The 23,185-nt window shown below is 39.3% G+C and overlaps 9 protein-coding genes across 9 annotated transcripts; 2 read left to right on the top strand and 7 right to left on the bottom strand.

Moving 5' to 3' along the window:
* Positions 1-279: 279 nt before the first annotated feature.
* EAE97_000805 (uncharacterized protein) lies at positions 280-864 on the bottom strand (the record flags this gene model as incomplete). The annotated part of the gene is made up of 1 exon (XM_038871315.1): positions 280-864. One exon carries the CDS (start codon positions 862-864, stop codon positions 280-282), a length of 585 nt encoding a protein of 194 aa, XP_038737216.1.
* A 323-nt stretch (positions 865-1,187) lies between these two features.
* EAE97_000806 (uncharacterized protein) lies at positions 1,188-1,659 on the bottom strand (the record flags this gene model as incomplete). The annotated part of the gene is made up of 2 exons (XM_038871316.1): positions 1,188-1,515; positions 1,562-1,659. The coding sequence occupies 2 exons, from the start codon at positions 1,657-1,659 to the stop codon at positions 1,188-1,190; spliced, it is 426 nt and encodes a 141-aa protein (XP_038737217.1).
* Positions 1,660-1,787: 128 nt separating this feature from the next.
* Positions 1,788-2,435, top strand: EAE97_000807 (uncharacterized protein; the record flags this gene model as incomplete). Its single annotated transcript, XM_038871317.1, has 1 exon — positions 1,788-2,435. One exon carries the CDS (start codon positions 1,788-1,790, stop codon positions 2,433-2,435), a length of 648 nt encoding a protein of 215 aa, XP_038737218.1.
* Positions 2,436-2,917: 482 nt separating this feature from the next.
* EAE97_000808 (uncharacterized protein) lies at positions 2,918-3,997 on the bottom strand (the record flags this gene model as incomplete). The annotated part of the gene is made up of 1 exon (XM_038871318.1): positions 2,918-3,997. The coding sequence occupies one exon, from the start codon at positions 3,995-3,997 to the stop codon at positions 2,918-2,920; it is 1,080 nt and encodes a 359-aa protein (XP_038737219.1).
* Positions 3,998-6,647: 2,650 nt separating this feature from the next.
* On the bottom strand, positions 6,648-7,379 carry EAE97_000809 (uncharacterized protein; the record flags this gene model as incomplete). The annotated part of the gene is made up of 2 exons (XM_038871319.1): positions 6,648-7,124; positions 7,149-7,379. 2 exons carry the CDS (start codon positions 7,377-7,379, stop codon positions 6,648-6,650), a joined length of 708 nt encoding a protein of 235 aa, XP_038737220.1.
* Positions 7,380-8,871: 1,492 nt separating this feature from the next.
* On the bottom strand, positions 8,872-10,125 carry EAE97_000810 (uncharacterized protein; the record flags this gene model as incomplete). Its single annotated transcript, XM_038871320.1, is given in 4 exon segments — positions 8,872-8,911; positions 8,931-9,002; positions 9,025-9,647; positions 9,699-10,125. The coding sequence occupies 4 exon segments, from the start codon at positions 10,123-10,125 to the stop codon at positions 8,885-8,887; spliced, it is 1,149 nt and encodes a 382-aa protein (XP_038737221.1). The 3' UTR covers positions 8,872-8,884.
* Positions 10,126-13,215: 3,090 nt separating this feature from the next.
* EAE97_000811 (uncharacterized protein) lies at positions 13,216-16,404 on the bottom strand. Its single transcript, XM_038871321.1, has 5 exons — positions 15,631-16,404; positions 15,418-15,557; positions 14,406-15,366; positions 13,933-14,356; positions 13,216-13,869 (listed from the first exon to the last, which is right to left on the bottom strand). The coding sequence occupies exons 1-5, from the start codon at positions 15,821-15,823 to the stop codon at positions 13,377-13,379; spliced, it is 2,211 nt and encodes a 736-aa protein (XP_038737222.1). The 5' UTR covers positions 15,824-16,404; the 3' UTR covers positions 13,216-13,376.
* Positions 16,405-16,781: 377 nt separating this feature from the next.
* EAE97_000812 (uncharacterized protein) lies at positions 16,782-18,815 on the top strand (the record flags this gene model as incomplete). Its single annotated transcript, XM_038871322.1, has 3 exons — positions 16,782-17,021; positions 17,349-17,858; positions 17,913-18,815. 3 exons carry the CDS (start codon positions 16,782-16,784, stop codon positions 18,813-18,815), a joined length of 1,653 nt encoding a protein of 550 aa, XP_038737223.1.
* A 1,479-nt stretch (positions 18,816-20,294) lies between these two features.
* On the bottom strand, positions 20,295-21,788 carry EAE97_000813 (uncharacterized protein; the record flags this gene model as incomplete). Its single annotated transcript, XM_038871323.1, has 1 exon — positions 20,295-21,788. One exon carries the CDS (start codon positions 21,786-21,788, stop codon positions 20,295-20,297), a length of 1,494 nt encoding a protein of 497 aa, XP_038737224.1.
* Positions 21,789-23,185: the final 1,397 nt, after the last annotated feature.

Below are 23,185 nucleotides of genomic sequence, written 5' to 3' on the forward strand. Positions count from 1 at the left end.
CATCCAATCGTGCGATCGATAATGGTCTTCATTCAGCTAGCTAGGCTTCTCTTGAAAGACACCGCCGATGATATTTTTATACAACGGATTCCCGGTATAAGCATTTCTAAAAACATGCCAACCATATCATCGGATAGCAGGGCGAATTTCCGAGTCGAATAGAGGTACCAAGCCAAGTCAATAAGTTAGAAACTATAACTTTGTCAAGCCAGTCAATCTGTTGCTCAATTGATCTCTAATTTTAGAAGGCTTCTGTCCTTGATTTCCAATCATTTGTCGTCAAGAAACTTCGTAGTCGGGATATCGACCGCGAGGATTCCTTCTCGGAGCAGGTGGTGGAGCATCGATCGTAAACTTCACAGTACGTGTAGATTGCTGTTTCGATGACTCAATGAAGCCTGGTGGTCTTTCATAATTTGGGTAATAGCCAAAATTTGATTGCAATGGCTGCTTTTTGACAAGCGGTTCTATATTATCCTGCGGCCTGGCTGGAGATATTTTGCATTGGGGCCCTGCTCGGGGTTTCTTATTAGGAAGGCAACCAAATGCGAATCTCGGTCCGCCTTTAAATTCTGGAAGCGGTCTGATAAGTTGTGACTCTGGCTGTTTTTTTACTGATCGGGAATGTTGAACAAGAAGGTAGTATCCAGCAGGTTTGTCTGTTGAGACAGGAATTGGAAGGTCCAACCTCATTTGTTCCTGCGGCTTTAGCTTTGGCAGTGGCTCTTGAGTCGTGACGAATGTTGCACTGGAGTTTATGAGGCTCAGTCCGTCGTTAAGAGTAGATTGTAAAGATACAGGTTGGAGGAATGGAGGTAGCATCGATCGCCCGAAGTCTGGGTTGAATCCTTGAGCACTCGCCATAATAAATTCAAGAAGATTTGCTTTTAAGCTCTCAGCATTGCAAATTCAAGAAGGAAAGCTGGGTGAAGACGGGGTATATAGAGAGTATTGGGCCTCAATGTCCAAGATGCAAGTCTAACACAATGTATTGTACAGATTCGAGACGTAGAAGGAATGAGATTTTAGAAATTGTAAGGCACGATGTCAAATGAAACGGTATGGAGTGTGAGGTGATAGGCTTTATACCTAGCCAAATTTGACCTAAACCTAATAATTGTCATGTCCCGCCAGAAAAAACCAGTCTTGATACCAACGATAATCTTAACTAGATTTGAACGAAAGCATCATGCAATACATTGCAACGTGCGGAATCCAAAATCATTATCGCATACAAGCTTTGGACTGCCGATGTCATATACAAGCTTTGTGGTTTCACATCTTGAATCTGGCATTTGGATGTTCGTTGGATCTTTGGAAACTTCGAAAGTTAAGATCGCTCGTGCAACACCGGGATTGCAGCTTGGCAAATGCTTGTAGTCGTTGACCATTGTGACCAATAGAGCGGGATATATGTTCAATGGTCTTTCAACCGTCGTTTCAGAATTTGAGATGACATTTTTGTCTCTGAAAGATGAGACGACATGAGACCTGAGGGTTGCTGAAGATATATACCTAGGTAAAGAGATATATTAGATATATGAAGACGGGTTAAATTTACGAATTGATTAGGAAATTCAAAACACTCTGAAGTAGTAGGATTCCAAGGGAGTGGCTTAATGTGGCTGTGATTGTTGGTACTAGCGAGGCCGCGGCCATTGCGTTCAGGTTGCACCACTTTTTGTGACCGCGGTCAAATTGTTTCCAACAACAAACCAAGATATCACAGTACAGGAACCTAAGTAGGTAACAATTCGCATGAATATGTTCTCTGTAAAGTATTCAATATGCCTTCTGCAATTACTATATCCGCCATAGACACGGAATCAGCGATATGTTCAGTTGAGAGCTCAGTTAAAACTGTCTTCGCAATCCCTGAACTTTTAGAACTCATCCTCCTCCAGCTTCCATTTCTCGATCTTGTTCGAGCGCAAATGATTAACCAAAATTTTCATGATGTTATCGAATCCTCAAATTTACTACAACAAGCTCTGTTCTTTCGTGCATCTCCAGCTTCATCATTTCCACGACCCAATCCTCTCCTTCAACCTTGTCATAACGCTCAGTTCCTAGACCTACGATCGACTCAAACACGATGCAGGTATCTGCATAACCCGCGAGGTCGGCGGATGGCAGATTGGAGCAAGTGGCCTGCTATAGATTATAGAGATGGATTTAAATTGAATATACAACCTACTAATGAGGCTGTCAGAAGGGTAGAGGCTAGTTGGAGGCGTATGTTGATTGTTCAACCACCCATTGAAGAATTAGAAATGAATGGCCCACCATCGCGAAAGATTAAAGATCGATTTGGTGTAATAATGGAGGAGCTGGGAAGCCCATTGGGAAAATTGAGGTGTGTGGATTTTGAGATCTTTACAAGTGGGAAGTCCCGTATGATTGTTGAGAAGCAAATGAAACGCATGGCGCATTGATAATTCAGTGTTTCCTGAGTTGTTCTTTATCTTCAACACATGCAGAGATATCAAATTTGATACTACTTGTTTTTTCTGTCTAGAAAATTAGGAGAATCCCTCTCAAATGGTTGAGTGTTGGTAGCTTCAGTGGTATGTAACTTCCACATTCAACGGCAGTAGATGGTTGACAAAAATCAAATAACTGTTCGTACATTTTCACTCTGCCTCAACCCTTCCAGCAAAGTTTCTTTCGCATGGCTATACTGGCTTTGATACTCTTTGTACCGTCTTGTCATCACTATTCCCAGATCATTTATGTTTCCCCTTATATCGATCACTGAAATAGTCAGATAAAGAATTTAGAATAACCATCATCTCCAATTGCAACCATAAACTGCTCTTGTCAAAATAAGATACACACTAGTCATTATCTTACATTTTCCCATCGACATTTGAGAAATCAATTGTTGAGAATTAGGAACTCCCATCTATATTATGCTTCAGTCCCGATCATGGCCGGCTATCATATCACCAGCTAAAGGCGACAGATATCGGTCTTTCCTAGAACTATGGTGGCTAGGCTCATGAGAATGTCGAGATCTATCAATATAGGGAGATCCTGTTCGACTTCCATGCCTACTGTGTCCTGATGTCCTTTCTCTAGAATGCGGTACACTTCCAGGGCTTAACAGACGCCTCACCCCATCTCCACCTCTTAAGAATCCAACCATATCTGCAGGTCTTTTTCCTTCCTTATCTCTCGCTTTTGGATCTGCACCTGAATCTATCAATAGTCTCACCATGTCTTCCTTCACTTTTGCATGTACTCCCTCAATCAAGTCAACTCCAGCGATCGCTCGATGCAATGGACCTCGTCCCTTTTTGTCGCTGACTCTTACATTGGCATCGCTATTGATCAAGATTTTCACAGCCTCAACGCAATCGTGTCGACACGCCAATAATAATGCGGTAGAGCCTTTCTTGTCCCTAGCTTCAATATCTGCTCCTTTTGCTAACAGATATTTGATTGTATGCGGATGGCCCCATCTAGAGGCAGAGAGGAGTGGTGTATTACCCCAACCATCTTTGGCCTCCAAATATGCTTCATGTTCTACCAAAAGCTTCACCATTTCCAAATCTCCAATTCTGGCTGCGATATGGAGAACAGTCTCTCCACCTTTTGGTGCCATCGAAGTGTCAGCTCCAGCCTCCAGCAATAAATCAGTTGTTTTCACATGGTGTGTTTGTACTGCCGCTATCAGAGGCGTAATATGTTGTGACCACACATTCACGTCTGTTTTCTTCACTACATCCTTATGGCGGGAACTCTCTGATCGTGGTCGACGTGGAGGATCAATGAGAATATCAAGAACCTCCATCTGTCCTGCACTACTAGCCGCGACGAGTGCTGGCGCCATATCTATCTGATGATCTTGGGAAAGAATGTTTTTGACTACGCTTGTATTTCCTTCATATGCTGCCTTGGCTAATTCGGTTGATGGAGAAGTGGCTTTCTTCGAAAGGTAAGCTGTGGCTTCCTTTATCGCGATCGGCGCGAAGGTCTTGAGGATAGTATCCATTTTGGTTGTGATATGAATATAGCAATTTTTCTAGTGGATTGGTCGCGTTGATATGTAAGATTTCCTGCTACACAATGTGTGACGACCAGATATTTCCAAGCAACAAAGCTGTCGTTAGCTTTCAATTAAATGATTCGGGGCGAAATGTCAGGAGTTTCAACCGTATCGCCACATACAATCATGAAAGTTACCAGGAGAGTCTCGTGTGCTGTTTCCATCTATCCAGGCAAAATAAGATTTCGAAAGTCGTTCAACTGAAATCAGCTGACAATTGAGATTATGTCTTGGAGATGTATCTAAATCATACGATGTCATCATCTCGATATGCAACATTCCAGCCCGCCCCTACGAAAATGACAGAGTGTATGGGTCAAGTGTTTATGGAAAATCTTATTCGCCAGGTGATTGCCTTTAAGAGAAGTCTTGTACAACGTCAGTTCAGCTATAGCCTTGGCTCGTCGTATGATGAAATATCACATGGTCGGGATTGTGGCTTTGCGCTTAATTTATTCGACGTATCATATTCATGTGATTAGTCCGAGGTATTCAGGTATTTGATTGAAGTTCATTCACAGATTTAGATACTTTCATTAATGTGAGAAGCTTCTCAATTATTTTTTCAATCCAGATAGATGACGGACCAAAATATCTTTATTACGATCATGTTCAAGATATGGCATCTTCAATCAACACTCTCTCATGCTATTTCTCGGCTCAAAGATTGTTACTTCGACGAATGAGTGATCTTATCGTATACCCATCAAGAGACTCGCTTATAAAATCATAATAAGTCGATAAAACGGCTTCCGTGTCAAACGGGGAGGGTGCCTAGTACTTGACACTTCTTATAGTATGATCAGAATTGTCAACAACAATCACTTTTACCTCACGCTAAAGAACTGATCCAGGCAAAGCATATAAATCCGGCAGATCACTTTTTTTTACCTACAAACACTCTTCATCGTTCTTTCTCGTTGCTTCCAGATGGTGGCGCCAGTGTTTGAAAAGCTCGTAATTGGATTGAAGAATACAACGTCTTCGACTACACGCTTACACTCCATGACTTTTCGATAACTTGGTGCTATTGTAGAAAGAGACTCATGCAGTACAAATTTCTCAAATCCCATCCTTATTTGCTTACAGTGGCTCAGTAGGAAGACTATGGTTAATATGGAATTTAAAAGAAAATGCGGGACCGTGTGTGTCACTCAAGCCATGAGAAAGAAGAAAGCATATATAGTGAGTGAAGTTTGCTTAGAATAATTGAGCAATGAACATAATGAATCCAACACCCAGATTGCGAGTGGATTAGATTGACGATTTCACAAGCCACTCCATAGGTGAGGGTTTTTTGTAGGAGTCACTTTATAAAGCTCTGTTGATATGGATTGGGGATTTGAAACTTTCAAGCTCGCAATAAAAAAATAAAATTTTATTGATCAAGGCAGAATTTGCAGTGAGAAGAAATATCAGGAATCATTTCTAGATGGCCCTGGCATGAAGAGGCAATATTCATCCGTCTGCTCCCCTATGCCCTCTCTACTCTGATGACAATAATGAATGTCGCAAAACATACAACTCATCAATAGAAGACAGAAAATATAAATTCATTACTACTTTCAAAATCCTAACATGCATACATGAATCCGAATCAAGTAGTCAGACGTCATCATGAAAGTTATCGGACTCGCCTAGTCAATCGAACGACTAAGGTCGATAGTCTCTAATAGCCGAAATGAAAACTACTAAATAGTATATTAATTCCTATTAGAAGCCGATAATATATAAAGTACAAATAAGCTTGACAGTATTTGAATTATATAAAGTTAATAATGAAAAATTAAAAGAATATAGTTATCTTATCTGAAATCATTTAATATTAACTTGAATCCTTTCAAGTTGACTCAATGATTCAAATTTGTTCAAAGCTATGATTTAATGATACGTTTCAGAGAACTTATGTGATTCTCAATATAGAATTCTCGAATGTCTAAAACTCTTTATTAAGATGATAGAGATTTCTATTCGTAAGTCTCTTATACTTTATAAGCCTATAATCTAATCTTTTAATTCGAATCAGTTTGAAAGACAATTTGTAAAATAGATACCGAATGATACTTTTCCCCAGTATACTAACTACGAACAGCAGAGTACACCTATTCCACGCCTCAACATCAACGGTATATCTTCGTTTAATAGAGAGGAATGTTTAAAGAATATCGTCGTTGTGATAGCGTTGAACATGTAAGAAATTCCGAGGATCTTGCTTAGTGACCTGCGAGCATCTGCTTTTTGGGTTTAGATATATCCTATTTGATGGAACATACATCTGTGCATGGTGAACGAATTTCGCCAACTGAATTATCACTGTTGGTTAGGCTTCAGGTAGGTTGGGGTTTCTTCCTGGTTGATTATTTCCCCCCTGTTTTCAAATACTCAATTTTATAATCCTTCTCGTCTATGACATCCCACTTATTACTTATCAGACTGCCGTATGCGATTCATAACCATCCCTGTGTTAGCGCTTATACATACACGAATCCATTTCAAATACTGTATAGATCTTTATACAAGTTTGCTGTAAGAGTCACTATGCTCATCGAAAAGCCATGACTAGACTAAAAATGCTTCGTATTCCCACAATTAACCTTTATTCAATACTCACAACCCGAGTGCAATTGAGACTAAACTCTGCTGTGCCTTGAACATCTTTGTACAAATCAAATGCCTCAACAGAACTGGCTGCCATACCAACTCGTTTAAATGTTTCGTCGATTTTCCTTAGTATAAGTGCAAAATATCGTGATGTATCCTCCGGGGACGCATAGAATAAGAAGTATTCCATGCCTCGCGCATGTAAGCAAAATAAAATTTCATCGATATCTTCGTCAAAACAGATACCCGCCTCGCTCATGCACGACTTGGCAGCTACAACTTTTCCCTCCCCCATCTTCCATGACTTGAGCACTCCTTTTATAAGCAAAGAGCCCTTCACAACATCGCCGAACTCATTAGATGTGAGACTGTCCGTCATTCTTACGTCGTCGATTCCAAGCGGGATCCTGGGATATGTCCGAGAACCTAAACGGGTAGTGACAGGGTCAATATTTCCAATCTGATCGGGATGCTAGAACTTAATTCGTCCGTTTACTGAAGCCCAAGACCAGGATGGTGCTCTATACAAAGTTTGACGAGAAGATGGAGCTTCAGCGTACCAGAATATTTGTGTTTCAAAATCAGAAGCCCACAAGCCTGCCAGATAGTTATCACCTGTCTTTGATTTAATCCATTGGGCACATCCAGAGATAGCTCTCAACTTATCACTGTCATATGTGAAGTTTCGGTGAGAATAGAATTCGACAAATTTTAGCCAATAGTCCATGCATACTTCGCTTTCAGACTCAGCTCGAGTTCTCATAATCTTATGACTAGTATAGTACTAGACCACCTATATCCGCCCCCCCGCTTATTTTATAGTATTATATATTACACTATCCTTTTTTAATATTAAATATTAAATTAATCAAGAATTATAAAATTATTAAATTTGAATAAATGAATAATATATTTTTATATTATTAATATATATAAAAATTATTTTATTATTAACTTTCAATCTATTAATATTTAGTATACTAGTTATTTGCTATAATATAAACCTCAATTTTAAAAGGTATATTAACTCTTAAATTATTAAATAATTCTTTATTTAATATATTCCAAGTTGTTTATAAATAATTCTTTAGTTTTTAATAAGTATATTTTGATTTGTTTTTCTTAATAATAATATTAGGAAATATCTTATATATTCTTATCTTTAGGGTTTATTATATATACTTTATAGAATTGAAATTAGAGGAATAAAAAGATCAATTCTTCAATAAAAGAATCTTTTTTTCTTGAAATCAATCTTATACTTTATAGGTATAATAAATAGAAACATTATTTTGTATAAATTTATATTATAAATCAAACTTTTCAAAAATAGGATCTATTTCAGTTTTAAAAACCTTGAGATAGGATTTGATATTATATTTATATTTTATATTTTCAAAATCCCTATTTATTATATATAGATTGCTTTTTTTAATATTCTAAAAACTTTTTTAGTATATAATCTTTATATTTTTATTTGTATTATATATTTCAATCATTTCTGAATCTTATTTTTGAAAGTTAATACAAAAATACTATTCTAATCTTTTTCCTTTTTTTTTTTATAAAATATTTATATAATTATATAATTAAATCTCATTCTTTAATTATTAATTTCTTATAAATTAAGTATTATTTAAATTATTTAGTAGTGTATATTAATATAAATTCTAAATTCTTTTTATATTTTCAATTGATTATATCATATTCAATCAAAATCCTCTTAATAGTTTTAATATTATAATTAAATCTAATCTTTTGAATAATTTATTTATATATAGTTTTTGAAAACAATTATATATATTATAGTAGTATTTGTTTGTTTTATTCAATATATAATTTAGATCAATTAGTATATAATAGATATATATTATTGTTATATATTAGATTTTGTAAAAGAGTGTATTGTATAGTTTTGTGAGAGAATTTAAGGCTCTTCACAATTTGATAGAAATTGAAGCCTTTTTTTATTTTGCTAACTATTTTGTTGTGTATATATGGAATAAGATATTTATAAGGATCATTTTGTGTATTTCCAATATGTTGTATATTATAAATTGAAAATATAATTAAAATAATAAAATGTGATTATGGGAGTGTAACGCGTGAAAAAACGCGTTTTGTGGAGTTTCGGCTAATAGAAGTGCACGGTGACTGTAAGATAGTCTGAGAGACGTCCGGGAGAATCTTTGTGATGACCGATAAGGGGATTTAATGGTCCATTCGAGTTGATCAGTATCGAGGCACAATCCCACCCCACTTGATCCTTGTAGAATACAATCGTTTTTGGTGATAGGACACGCTCTTGAAAGGTCCATCCACGAGTATGGTTCATTGATACGATCATTGCCTTGCTGATTGTTCTCAAATACAATATTAGCAATACCCAGAGAACAATCATCTAGGTCATATTTAATGATAAAATCTGACTGCATCTTTGGATTTGTCTTTGGGCATTGAAAAAATCCTCCATGGACAGACCCAGCTGCAGCGGCTGCAATGGTCAAGGTGGCACTCCCATACACCTCGTGCATTGTTATACATTCACGTCTCAAGTCTTCCCCATCGTCGCCTTCTTGAATGATACACAGAGAGTCGATCCAAAGGAACTCGAACCCAAGATTTCGAATAATCTGAATCGCGTCTTGCAAGGTCTTAGGTAGAACAGAAATTGGGAATATTACGCTCATATTCGGTAGTTTTGTCATTTCCTTGGTGAGAAGAATGTTTTTTCGCCTTCCCCAACAGTAACTGAGGGCAACATAAGCGCCTTCGTGACCAGTCGGTGGAGTGAAAAGTGTTGGTTCAAGCCCATCATGAGCACCAACTCTGATGACGCGAGATGGTAGGCGAGATATCACGGGGGAATTGATTGTGCAATTCGGATGGCAAAGAATGCACTTGTTTAACCATGATTTTATTAATCTTGAACATTCTTCCGTAGCGAAATTCGCAATGAAAGGCCTTCTCAAGAGAGATTTAGCTGCAAGATCATCTGTTAATTTTAGTCTTCTATAATGCTATTTACTGGGAAGATATAACTGACCAGCAATCGTTAAAAGTGCCAGCGTGTGAGAGAAAGGGTTGTCCACATCTCTGTCGCAGCCATTCAGAACTCTTATAGACTCTATATCCCCTACATTGGGAGATGCAGAAAGATTCGATGGTAGAATCCGACGGATACCATGTAGACGCACAGGCATTGATGGGGGACCGAGATCAAAATTCTTCTCAAGTAGGATACAAAGGGGGCAATCAGACTTTGCAGCGGCGAGTATTTCACTTGGTGTTCCATGCGTGAAACCGTTACTATTTCGCAATGACGCAATATTCAGTGCTTGACATTTGTAACAGAGCCTTGTATGTGGGTGTTTTGAGAATAGAACTATTAAATCCCTTGACCTCAATAACAGAGATCTAAGAGAATCTGTCAGAGAATTAATTACGAGATTTAACTTTTGCTTTAGGTCCATATCTTCGAGGATGCGGTCAAGTTTGTAGGACAAGCAATCAATAACACCTTCAACATTGTGAAGGCCCTGTCGTCAAATTTAAGCCGGATATCATTTGAATGTCTGGTAACACCGCTTTGAGGCTGTATGATCTGTGCTACGAAAAGCGTTTGACGGTGGGATTTATTGGGTATGCTTGCACGACCAATCGCAATGCGAATGCAATTTGCCGTACAAGCGCGGGCGTAAATCCTTCAAATTTCCCCAAAAGAAGAGGGAATACTGAACGGGGGTGACTCAATTTCAGAATGAGGGCGGTTCAAACCGTGATGTAGAAAACTATAATCCTTACATCAAGCGATATATTTCCAGATTTTCTACACTGCAATATGACAAATTTCAGACACAAAATCTCGTTGAGATCTGCAGTATGTATACTATTATACCATCAAGATTCAGGTAGATATCTATAATCATAAGAATATAGTATCGGCCATGTAACCAATATAACTTTCTCAGAAATAATCCGAGAAGAGCTAAAACTTCGTCGTCAGTACGTATCAACGCACTTTCGTCTGAGACCAAGAACATCTTTGAGGGGATGAATATCCAAGTCTGGAAATGAGAAAACTAAAAGTGAAATAAAACTTTCATTCTATGCCTAACAAATGTTGAATATGACACAGAATTAAAGGCAGACAGTATCGGTACAACATGAACCCCCTTGTCGCTCAACAAAGGACGCTCTAGTTCGACCGTAGCAAAATCTGTGAGTAGTTCAATTTGGATGGATTAGGTTGCGCATAAAAGAAATTTTGAATTTACAGCAAAAGAAGATAGCCTGGCTTGGAACGGCTAATTGCTGTAAAATCAGATGTGGTCAGCTAGTAGTGAAATACCAGCATTTAGTTCAAAATTTTCAATTCCCGCAATTAATACTACTCCATGATGTCAGCTATCTTTAAACGTCAGTCCACGATCCGGAAGTGAATCTGGAAGATAGTATAATTTCGTTTTCATCATACAATTGCCCAGAAGCCAATAGATTAAGCAGTGAATACTTCATATACAATGACTTTATATATACTTAGTTCCCACCTCAAGATTAGTGGTTCTTAGTCGTTCGAGTGGATAAGCGAGCCCGCTAGCTTTCATGATGATTTTTAACCACTCGATTTCTACTCACATACGCGTATTAAAGCTCGTTTAGATCATTTTTCCTTTGTTTTTTTATTATTAATAGTTATTATAATAATAGTTTTTTTAAAATAAAAATCATAACAATTTCCTTTTTTTTAAAGAAAAAATAATGAAATTATTTTATAAAAATTAAATCAATAGAAAATTTAGATTTTAATTATTTTTTAAGATCTTTTATTTAAGAAAATAATGATTGGTTATTAAAATATTAATATTTTAAGAAGCTTGATTCAAATAATTTTTGATATGATTTATTTACTGATATAAATTATTTATTAATAAAACACGTTATAGAATTGATAATTTACTTAATCAATAATTTAATCTAAGTTTTATAAATCTACTTTGTAAAATGTAGTCTGTAAGATGTAGAGTAATGATATATTAATGAACGCTGATTAAAATTATATTATAGATTTAATAAGGTTCTTATACAAATTTTCAGATTTTTTTAGATTTATATTTTGTAGTCTTTTGTAGTGAGAGATAATCTTCAGTTAAATTTTTTTTTTCAAATCTTAATAAATATTATTAATAGTGAAATATAAATTAACTTTATTGATTTGATTGTATTAATAGTCGAGAAATACTCATTAAGATCTATATTGACTACATTTATTATTAATATTTTCTCAAAAAAAATCGATTCGAACAAATCCTAGAGGAGCAAGCTTGTCACAGGGTGACACTAGCCCTTCCCGTCCTGTCCTGTTCTGCTATATATGTGAGAGTAAGATAGAACTTTCAGTTCTTTCTCCTAGTCTTTTGGGCTTTTAGCTCAGCGGTAAAGCTTCTGAATACTCCCAGAAGTGATCCCGTGACAAAGCTAGTGAATAGATATAATATTGAATATATAGATTAATTATACTATTGGCTTGAGAAGGATACGGAAAACGTAGCACCCACGAACTGATAGGTCCTAGATGTCTATATTATATTCTGTCTAAAGATTTCCTATATAGAAAGTAGTAGGCTTTATATAGGCACTATTGAAAGAGCTAGTCTCTGTCGCATTCGCTTAAAGCTTGATATAGTAGTCATTGGATTGAAGTCATTCACCTACGTTCATACATTTATTATATATTAAACTTAGTATAGACTTTTATATGAATATTCACAATAGCTTATAGTCTAATTCTCTAAAGAGATAAGAAAACCTCAGAATATAAAAAGACTATAAAACTAGGAATAAATATAACCCCCCTTTCTTCTGATTAATAATGCTAGCCAGTGTATTTGTAGGACGGTGAATCCTTTCACTCAGAAATAATATGTTTAAGAATTCAGTGATTCTGAGCCGGAGATTGTCTTCCAAACAAAAGATATAAACATCTTATACTTAGCGCTAGAGATAACTCAGACAAGACAATGAGGAGATTTACAAGTATTAGTATTATATCATAGGGGAATCTGGATAATTATGATTCAATTTAAAAAGTGAGGTCACGACTGGTATATACAATAGTAAAATATAGTAAAACTATGCTGTAATCTTACATTGATTTATTGATACGATAGTTGATATGTTTGAAAGTAGTGATAAATTATTCTCGTAGTTAATTATTCTTATATATGAATGTTACTAATAATATTGAATATTTAAATAATATTGTATACTTTTAGTAGTATATCTTTTAATATCACACATGATAATATTTGAGAAAAATTCAATAATTATTATTCTATCGATTTATGTATTGATTACGGGAAATACTAATGACTATACTGGGCACGACTATAGTAAAGCTGAGCTGCAATACCGTTTGTTATTACTTCTGGTTGCATGTAAGAGGAACATGAAAGAAGATGCTGCTAGACGACGGTTTCACTTGACAAGTGGTTCTATAACCCCAAAGTGCTGAGTTCGAATGTTTCAGATATTTTTGAAAATATAGATCTTCACATAACACTAACATACCTCCCACTCATCAAACTGAGGTCACCCATCCCATCAAATCCCAAACTCTCCATCTCAACCAATAAATCATGCAGTGTCACAATATCAAAACCTCATGCTCATGATCCTACATACTAGATTCGATTCTCGCGTTATTGAATCCCAAGGCCGATCATTAACGAATTATAGTAGAACACAGTCCGAACACCCTTAGCCACCTCTTCCCATTACCGGCATTTGCCTTCAGTGGATCTCCTTCCTTGACTTTGATACCATATTCTTTTACATAACACTGAAAAGGCTTGTTCCTGGGCTTGATTTCTTCCGGTGTTTCCACCTTTTTGGCGTTCTTTTTAAATTCGATATCGGCATCTGTCTCCTCCAGTACTGCAGGTCTCTGGGATCCTTTGGTTTGCTTTTGTCGTGTCAAATCACCGGCTTCGTCCTCTGAGTCCACTGGAAGACTATGGTTAGTTGTTCTAAGATCATTTCCTTCGTCTTCAGATTCTGAATCTGTAGCCCTGGAGGCTTCGGGGGCCACATTTGCTGTCTCTGATTTCTCGCGGGCTTTCTGTAAAAGCAGAGCGGATTTTTGCTCCTCTAAATCTCCCCAGAGCTTGAAGAGTGTTTCTTTGACATCTCTAAGCATTCCTGGATTTGTTCGTAGGCTTCAACGTTATATTAGCTTTACTTATTTTACATAGACAAACAAGCAATAAAGATGAACGTACTTGCAAGCATCGCCCTGAATATTGAGTAACATCTGTGCATCATAATTCTCTACCCTAAGAATAACTCTCTCTTTAGAAGCATCTGGATTTGCATCTTCGACTACCAACGAGAAGAACCATTCCCATCTCCTTTCTACGTAACCCTTACCTTCGCGGAAACTTTCCATATCTTCCTTTGGATCATCATCTTCATCACCACTATAATCAGATAACACGTCGAATTCGCTGATTTTACGACCAACCGCGAAGTCAGCAATGTTGTGAGGTAAGTAATCTACAACCCGAAGATTTGCTTTGTAAGTGTTATTCTCAAAGGGTGCGTTGATCCCGGCAAATTTGGGATCTGAAGAGATGGGCGACGTGCGTTGCAGAATACTTGATAATGGCATTATGTCCCTCGCAATCTGAGAAGAATGTAATATCACTATCTGATTGTTAGACATTAGATAGACTATTCTAGCATGAAAACTTACCATTTTCGTTTAAATCAAGATCCTTAGCAGCTTTTATCTTGTTGGAAGCACTTTTAGCCACTGTCTTGGCTCGCGATTCTTTTCTTCGCGCTTTAGAATTTTTCCCGCTTGGTTGTCCCTCCGCTTTACGCTTGGTTCCTGCCCCTGAAATCTCTTCTTGAAGTCTTTTTCTTTCCTTTTCGTGTTTTTGGGTCCAATCACGCTTTCGTCGAAGACAGTCTTTCCATCTGGGATCATTGTTCTGAGGGTCTTCTGAAGTTTTCATGATCTCGACTTGGACTTTACCATCAGATGCCCCTCGATCGCCACGAAGCTTACCCTCCATGAGACCTGCATTGCCCGATTTAAATTGGACATTAGTCAAGCGGAGCCACTGGCCTTCCTTGATGTTTTCCTCTCGAATGAACATGGCGTGGGCGTCGAAGAGTGTGAGCTGAATAGTCATTTTTCCGAACGGACCTTTCCATTCTTTTGCTTCGTCCTTGGGCTTCGCTTTAATGTAACCATATTCATCACCATCGCGACCTTCCGTCATGACACTTGATAGTCCCGGCAGTGCATAGTTGTAAAAGTTAGTGTGAGCTGTATAGTCGGTAAAGTAAACGGTGACCATATCGTTATTAGCTCCATAGATCTTTCTCACTTCACCTATGATATCGTGAAACGACCCGTCTTTGACATCTTCAAGTAGACTAAACTTATCTCTAACTTGCAAAGCTTTTTTTGCCTTTTCCTGAAATTCTTGAGTACCAGGAAACTCAACTTCATCAAGATGCTGATTTGACCATACTACATACTTAGTCTCGATTGCTTCTGGACGTCGGCATCTTGCTGGGGGTGTTGAAATCCACGAAGCTTTTATGACGGGGAAAATAGCTTTAGGGATGTGCTCAGCACAGAGTATGTGGTATTCGGTACTAAAGTGAGATAGTAACTGTATCTCCCCGTTACGCAATTGAACCTTAATTCGTCAATTGGAAGCCAGACGGTGTACGAAAGAAAAGAGAAATACCTTTGCACTACGGATAAGTACGGCATCTTTTGGCTTCCGGATTCGTGGCATCTTGTCTTCTGTTGAAAAAACACTCATCCTCAAGCCGAAGCGCTCAAATCGCGAGGAATAATCTTTGATTTGAAAACTGCATTTGAAGTCTGTATAATTGTGTCAATATTGGCTGACTTCCACAGCAGGAGTGGATTCAATCATTATCCAATGATTACCTACCTGTTCCCTTGGTTTGGATAGGAGGTTGATGATCCATCACAAATCCTATTACATTGACAAATTGTGGTTTTATAACTCCGCCTGGTAGAATTTCAAAACTCTTAATCTGCTCAATAGTATGAAAGCCCTTAGGAGTGACCACCTTAGGCTTAGCAATCTCCTCCATTTCGTCGACGTTTTGCATGATGTCCATTCTTGAATACTTCAAAAGAGCCTTGGCGAAACTTCGCAATAACACTTCACAGATTATGTTCCTAGCAGTAATGCCTCCTCGCCCTGAAGAAGACAACAGCAAAGTTTAATTGGTCATGGATCTGGGAACATAAGCTTTCGGTGTATGTAGCAATTGAATACCAAATAATCCTTCTTGTCTAAGGTATATTTTCATAATTTACTTGCTCCGCCCTCTTCTTGGTGAATAGATACACTGAATTGACCAACTTTGAAGTAATTTCTGCTTGAGAAATGAACATAAGCGAACACTGCTATTGTTCGAAGGCTCTAGTGCACAGGAAATGTACCGGAAGTGTATTGATGAATGCTCATTCGGACGGATGTAGAGTCTGCTTCCTGCCGTACTTGCTCTTGCCCTACACTCTGTGTCGCATTCGAGATATAGTGAAATTATTGTTCTTTTCTTTGGTGTTTCTATCCGGTCTGGTGAATATTTTCTTGCTTGTCCATGTCTGTATAGACGCGTTAATTGAATTTCTGTATGTACTAGGTAGGTAGACGCGACCAAAAGCTTATTAAGAAAGTTTGTCACATGTCGTGACATGACATGTCAGAAACAGTCTAACCAATCAACGTGAGCCAATAAGAAGAAAGAAAGAATCGTAATAAGCAAGCTTCGAGTGTTAGTTACCACGGATGTTTCGCTAAGATCACGTTTCAAACTAATCTTTACCGCTTTCAGCTTGGAGGCGGATTGTTCCTCTTCTATTCTTTTGGGGCCTTCTTCTCAAACCATTTAGAACCCAAAGAATCTTCTATAATTTTTCCCCATCTCTCTTCATTCACCACAACAAATAAAATCAAACTCCAAATAAGATTTTATCCTACGGCCTAACTGTAAAGGTCGTTTCGTATTTAAGCCTCTTACTTTCTTTTACAACACAGCAAAGCATATCCCTCGCAGTCATTTCGCAAGCATGGCTGAACGTTATATCCCAGAGCATCGTCGAACTCAGTTCAAGGCAAAGAACACCTTCAAGCCTGAAGAATTAAGACGTCGCCGCGAAGAACAACAAGTTGAGATTAGAAAAGTCAAGCGTGATGAGAATCTTGCAAAGAGAAGAGGTATTACAGCAGGAGATGGATCTTCACGACCTGGTGCCTCTTTGGGTGCTGAGCCTGATAGTGATGATGATCAACCTCCCACAGAAAGTCAAGTAAGTTAAGATCGCACAATCTTCTCCGTTTAACTAGCACACTATTCGCACATTACTCGACCTTTGACGATGTTTAAGATTGTGCCAATACTTCTTCCAGTATACCCCACCACTGGGAATTTCCTACATAGCTTTCAACTATTTACTTTCCTTGGTGGGGTAGTAGCTGTGTCCTAGTGATAATGTTTTTCGCTTCTGCGATTGACCCTCTATCACAGCTTTATCGCGAGTCTCATTGCTGGGTTTTGGTTTCACAACTTGAACATATATTTGTTCCTTATCAAATACCCTGTCTCCATCATGGCTAATCAAAAATTCTTTCAATAGTTGAACGATGACCTCCCTTTAATGGTACAAGGCGTATTCTCAGAACAAATCGATGCACAAATTCAAGCCACAACCAAATTCAGAAAGTTACTCTCAAAGGAAAGAAACCCTCCTATTGAAGAAGTTATTAAGACCGGTGTCGTTTCACGTTTCGTCGAATTCCTTCGTTCTCCTCATACACTTGTACAATTCGAGGCAGCATGGGCTCTCACAAATATTGCATCTGGTTCTGCTCAACAAACTCAAGTTGTCATTGAAGCTGGTGCCGTTCCAATTTTCGTCGAATTACTTGCAAGTCACGAACCAGATGTCAGAGAACAAGCTGTTTGGGCTTTGGGAAATATTGCTGGTGATAGCCCATCATGCAGAGATTATGTTTTGGGTTGCGGTGCTCTTAAACCCCTCCTCGCCCTTTTGGGTGACAGCAGAAAATTGAGCATGCTCCGTAATGCTACCTGGACTCTTAGTAACTTCTGCCGTGGAAAGACACCACAACCTGACTGGACCACCGTAAGGACTCCTACTCTTCACCCTTTATTATGCTAAGACTTACATTTACAGCAGATCTTACCCGCTCTGCCAGTTTTGGCCAAACTTGTTTATTCTTTGGATGACGAGGTTTTAATTGATGCTTGTTGGGCAATTTCATACCTTTCCGATGGAGCCAATGATAAGATCCAAGCTGTCATCGAAGCCGGTATCCCTCGTCGTCTCGTGGAATTGTTGATGCACGCCTCTACCTCGGTTCAAACTCCTGCCCTTCGTTCTGTTGGAAACATCGTCACTGGTGATGATGTTCAAACCCAAGTTATTATCAACTGCGGTGCTCTCCCAGCCTTGTTGTCTCTCTTGAGCTCAGGAAAGGACGGTATCAGAAAGGAAGCCTGCTGGACCATCTCCAATGTCACTGCCGGTAACTCCACCCAGATTCAAGCAGTTATCGATGCCAACATTATCCCACCTCTCATTCACCTCTTGTCCAACGGCGACCTCAAGACCCGCAAGGAAGCTTGTTGGGCAATCTCCAATGCTACCTCCGGTGGTCTTCAAAAGCCAGAGCAAATCCGTTATTTGGTTAATCAAGGTTGTATCAAACCACTTTGCGATCTTTTGGCCTGCCCGGATAATAAGATTATTCAAGTCGCTCTTGATGGTCTTGAGAATATCTTGAAGGTCGGTGAGATGGATAAGGATGCTGCCGGAGAAGGGACTGAAAGCATTAACCGATACGCTTTGTTCATCGAGGAATGCCACGGTATGGAGAAGATCCACGACTGCCAAACCAACGCAAACGAAGAGATCTACATGAAGGCATACAACATGATTGAGAAGTACTTCTCTGATGAGGAAGAGGGCGCTGATGATGGTCAACCACAAATTGCCGGTAACACCTTCGGTTTCGGTACCAATGGAGAACAATCTGGTAACTTCAACTTCGCCAATGGTGGGGATTCGATGGATATGTAAACTCTTCAAAGAGTCAGCAAATCCTCTAGCTTTTAGCTATTCTTTCTATCCAGAAACATCCTCTAATACGACTTCTAATAACAAATTGACAATGTTGTCATGAACAACAGATCGGACCTTAAAGTTCTGGCACCGATACTCCTTTTCAATCTGCGACTGCGAATCAAAAACACGTCAAATTTTTATCCACCCTGAAGCACATTTTCCCCCACGATGTGACCAACGATCAGCGAAAGATTCACCATCATGTATTTCCCCTTTCTTACCGTTTTTAAACAACCCCGGCACATCAAAGGCGTTTTTGCTTACTCTTTCTATGAGGGGTTTTCAACTCGTCTGCTTTTTCTCTTCCCCAAATTCAAAGTTTTTGCGACATTGAGACATGGTAGCTTGAAAGCGACATGATTCTCTCCCGGAGTTAAGATGAATGATTTTTTATGCAAGTGACACGTTAGTATGATACGATGTGCGATGAGAATGGTAGCTTGAAAGCTCCTACTCTGAATGAGATGATGTGATGAGGTTTGAGATGATTGATGGATCATCTGAGTGGATAGGCATATTGTGATGCCATTCATGTAAGGGGTAAATAGAGTCCGTGTCTGAGAGGGAACGACGAGAGAATGGAGGTAGTGGGGGTGGATAACATAACATCACAAACAAGATATCATATGAATAAATGGTTAATTGACTATACTTGATTGATTCTTTTGTTTTGTCTCCTGTATGTGATTTTGATTGTGTAATCGTACTTGTGATGTTGAATGGTATGGTACCTAGGTAGTATATCATAGTGACTAGGTATATCACTCTTATCGAGCCTTGCAACTAGCATTTTGCACGGCTACAAATGTATAGTGGCTCAGTGGGTGGATCATCATCATGATATCATCATAAGATTTCATTGTCTTCGTTCTCTATACCTAATTCTGGACCCGAACCCGAACCTGAACCTGAACCTATCCCTACGCCTATGTAATATATGTATGCTCAAACATACATTTCACACGTCCGCCCGCCGCCTGCCCCGCTAGCTCTGTAGAGATTCTTGAGAAGGAAAAATGGAAAAATGGAAAGAGAAAAAAAGGGAATTTGAGAAGTATAGAAAAAAATTGTTCTTCGTCATTTCTATTTGTCTCTGTCTCTGTCTTTGTTTTTGTCTGTAGGTAGTATTCTGTCTCTCTCTCTGCGTTCTTGTCTGTCTGTCTGCCTGTGTGTCTTTTTGCATTCAAGCGTATCTATATTGTCTGTCTGGCCACGCACTCACTCGACGTCGTAATGTGATTTTGTTCAAAGATCATGCTCGTGCCGCTGTGGAGATGCAGAGGAAGGAAAATGGAGAAGACGCGGAAACGGACAAAAAAGGCAAGAAATTGAAAGGAAAAAAAGGAAACCCGGATATCCATCTTCGTCCTGGATGTCGCCCCAAATACCTAAACAGGTTGGACCTAGCCAAAGCAAGTAAGTCAAAGCACCTCTCTAAACCACAGCTTCCTCATCAATTCCCCCATTCTTCTTAATAACCTTATCCGCCTCCTTCTCAAAATCCTTCAACACTTTCGCTTCCGAGCTCATACTTCTACTCCCATCCCCCTCGACACCCCTATGATTATCCGCCATGCCGCTATCTCTTCTTCCTTCCGCTAAACTCGTGTTATCAATCAGATCCCGCGCTCGATCAGAGAGTCCAACAATTTTATCCTGTTCCTCGAATCGATCGACGACCTTACTCTTGCCCAGCTGTCTCCGTTCTTCCTCGCTTGTTTTTCCGCTACCAAAGACACGGGCCAGCTCCGCGCATGCTTCTTCGTAGCAGCGGTCTGCGGCTTCAGGGAATTTGAGGGGATTGGGTTTCTTATCGAAAGCGTGGGGAACGCAATTTATCAGGCCGCCTTTAACGGATTTGCCGATTGCGGAGGAGGAGAGACGTTCGCCAAAGGCGACACCTTCTGCGTTTAGCATGTCGTATTCGCAGGTGTAGAGGACGATATCTTGAGGATAGGCATCACGGAGAAAGCCATCCGTAGCTGCTGCAGGGGAGAGATAGGGGTCGCGGAGATCGATGGAGTCGATGGGGTTCATATAGGATTGGTCGAAGAGACGAGTGAGCATTGGAGGGAGGTTCTTTTCTGGGGCGGGATTTGTAGCACGTTTCTCATCGCGGGTTTGACGGAAATCGGTTGGGGGGTAGAAGGAGACTATGGCGCGAAGAGTGAGGTCGGGGAGTTCTTGGGCGATTTCTAGAGCGGTGGGCTCCAGTGAGGGGATTTTGGCAATTGATATTGTGGATTGGTTTCGGCTTTGAGATTCGCCTTGATATGGATTGGGGCGGAGATGTGAAGTGAGTGAACTTGACGATGCGGCCGCTGAAGAATCGTATTTTCCTTTATCAAGATCTTGTCGACTTGCATTTGTAGAGGGCGTTCCATCTGCATGTGTAGTTGCACTTGTCAAATCTGCGAGTGTACGTTTTCCTGCATCTTGTCTTAAATCGTGCAGCATTAGTGGAACTGTGAATGCAAAGTTTCCACCGGCGCTGAACCCAGATAGTGCCATTCGATGAGGATCTAATCGTAATTCCTCTGCGTGTGCGGCTAGATATATAACGGCATCGGTACCATCTTCGACTCCTACACTGAATGGATACTCGGGTGCAAGACGATACTCCACACTGACGAATACCGCATCGACCGTGTGAATAACCGCAGAAGCCCATCTCGCATCATCGGTTCCTGTTCCCAAAGTAAACCCTCCTCCGTGATAATTTACTACGACGGGGAATCGACGTTGATCTTGATCTGATCCTTCGATATATGATTGTGGAACATAGAAAATGAGGTTGAAATAACCCCCGCGGGGACATAATCTTGAGGGGATTCGGATTTTGAAATTAGGAGCTGGAGGTTTTGGATCTGCGAAATGATGAAATTTCATTCCAATGGCCATGAGGCCTCGCCATATTGTGGCTTTCATATTTAAAAGCCAATTGGAATCTGAGTCTGCGTCGTAATATTCGTTTGGCATCAAAGAGTCCTTTTTCCAAGGACTAAGGGGAAAGAATTGAGGTAAAGATTGAAGAGAGATAAGATACGGAAATGGAAGTCTTGGATGTTGTGAAATGGAAAGAGGTATTGATGTAAATAGTCTCTGTGAGAGAGACCCAGGTAGATCTCGAAAAACTAGACGTCGGTGGAGTTCAAGACAAGAATCGATAAGAAGTTAAAATGGCTTGGATGATGATATTTGTGGATAAAAACCAAGGGTTCAAGGATTTATGATGTTGATATACGAGTAGATGGTGAGCACTGGGCACTGATGAGGAGAGGGATGAGGAGTGAGGAGTGGAGAGTGGAGAGTGAAGAGTGAAGAGTGAAGAGTGATGAATGAGGAGAAAAAGAATAGTAATATATTGAAATGTTGCCGGCTTTATTATTCTTATTATTCTATTACTGCGCCGACTCTTCTATTTTGGTAGAAGGCGGAAAGGTGTGAGGTGTGAAGTGTGAGGTGATATTTGTAACAAGTTGGGCATGTCACTGGGGTATGTCACTTGGATACCTGTACCTGTACTCATACATACATTCATACATACATACACGTATAGAAGAAAATGATTTGAGTTGATTTAAATTGATTCTTTACTCTTCTCTTCTATTTCAGTATTGACCTTGCTTATGTTTCTACCCTTTGGCCGTCAACGCATACCTGCATACATACATACCAGGGATCCAATTCGTGGGAAATCCAGAGAGAGGTAAGAAATCAAATCTTGGAGGGGAAAAGAGTGAGCCGTGAGTTCTGGAATGGGAGTGAAAGGCGTCATTGTTGTCAAATGGTCTGGGTTCCTGGGTTCTAGGTCGGGGCTGTGCCAGGTGAGAGGTTGTAGTCATCAATGCAAAGATGTCTGAGAATTGTGGTGTGATAAATTTGAGTGTTTGTTTTCAATCCTTTCACGTGTTTCCCGATTAGACGCGTGGCCAGAGGGAATGCAATAAAGACGATAAAGATAAAAGACACGTGATTCATCGACACATGACAAAGGAAAATGTCATCGATGTCGCTCCGCTGGTCCTCCGGGAGCCACTGCCGTAGAGGCTTTCTCGCTTTGCTCGGAAACTGGATCTGAGAGACTCGATATATATATATATATATATATATTCATCTATTCATGTTACTAGAGCACGTGAATAATGAAAACATCTTGGGTTGACAGAGCAAGCAGGTGAAACTTGCAAATACCCAGTTTGATAAAGCCACAATCTTGGCAGGTACGGATCTCCATAGTGATGAGTATGTCATGTCATGTAATGCTTGGAATTAATATTCAGTCTCCGTTGCAATGATTCACCAAGGTTATCGACTGTACCGGT

This window comes from Botrytis byssoidea (assembly GCF_014898295.1).
Source record: "Botrytis byssoidea strain MUCL 94 chromosome Unknown BBYS_002, whole genome shotgun sequence".
In the NCBI taxonomy this organism is placed as follows: domain Eukaryota; kingdom Fungi; phylum Ascomycota; class Leotiomycetes; order Helotiales; family Sclerotiniaceae; genus Botrytis; species Botrytis byssoidea.

Coding starts and splice junctions, on each gene's coding strand:
- EAE97_000811 (XM_038871321.1), bottom strand. CDS start 15,823: ATGGACATCATGCAAAACGTCGACGAAATGGAGGAGATTGCTAAGCCT. Junction 14,357..14,405: donor TCTTGATTTAAACGAAAATG/GTAAGTTTTCAT, acceptor ACAATCAGATAG/TGATATTACATTCTTCTCAG. Junction 13,870..13,932: donor ATTCAGGGCGATGCTTGCAA/GTACGTTCATCT, acceptor ATAACGTTGAAG/CCTACGAACAAATCCAGGAA.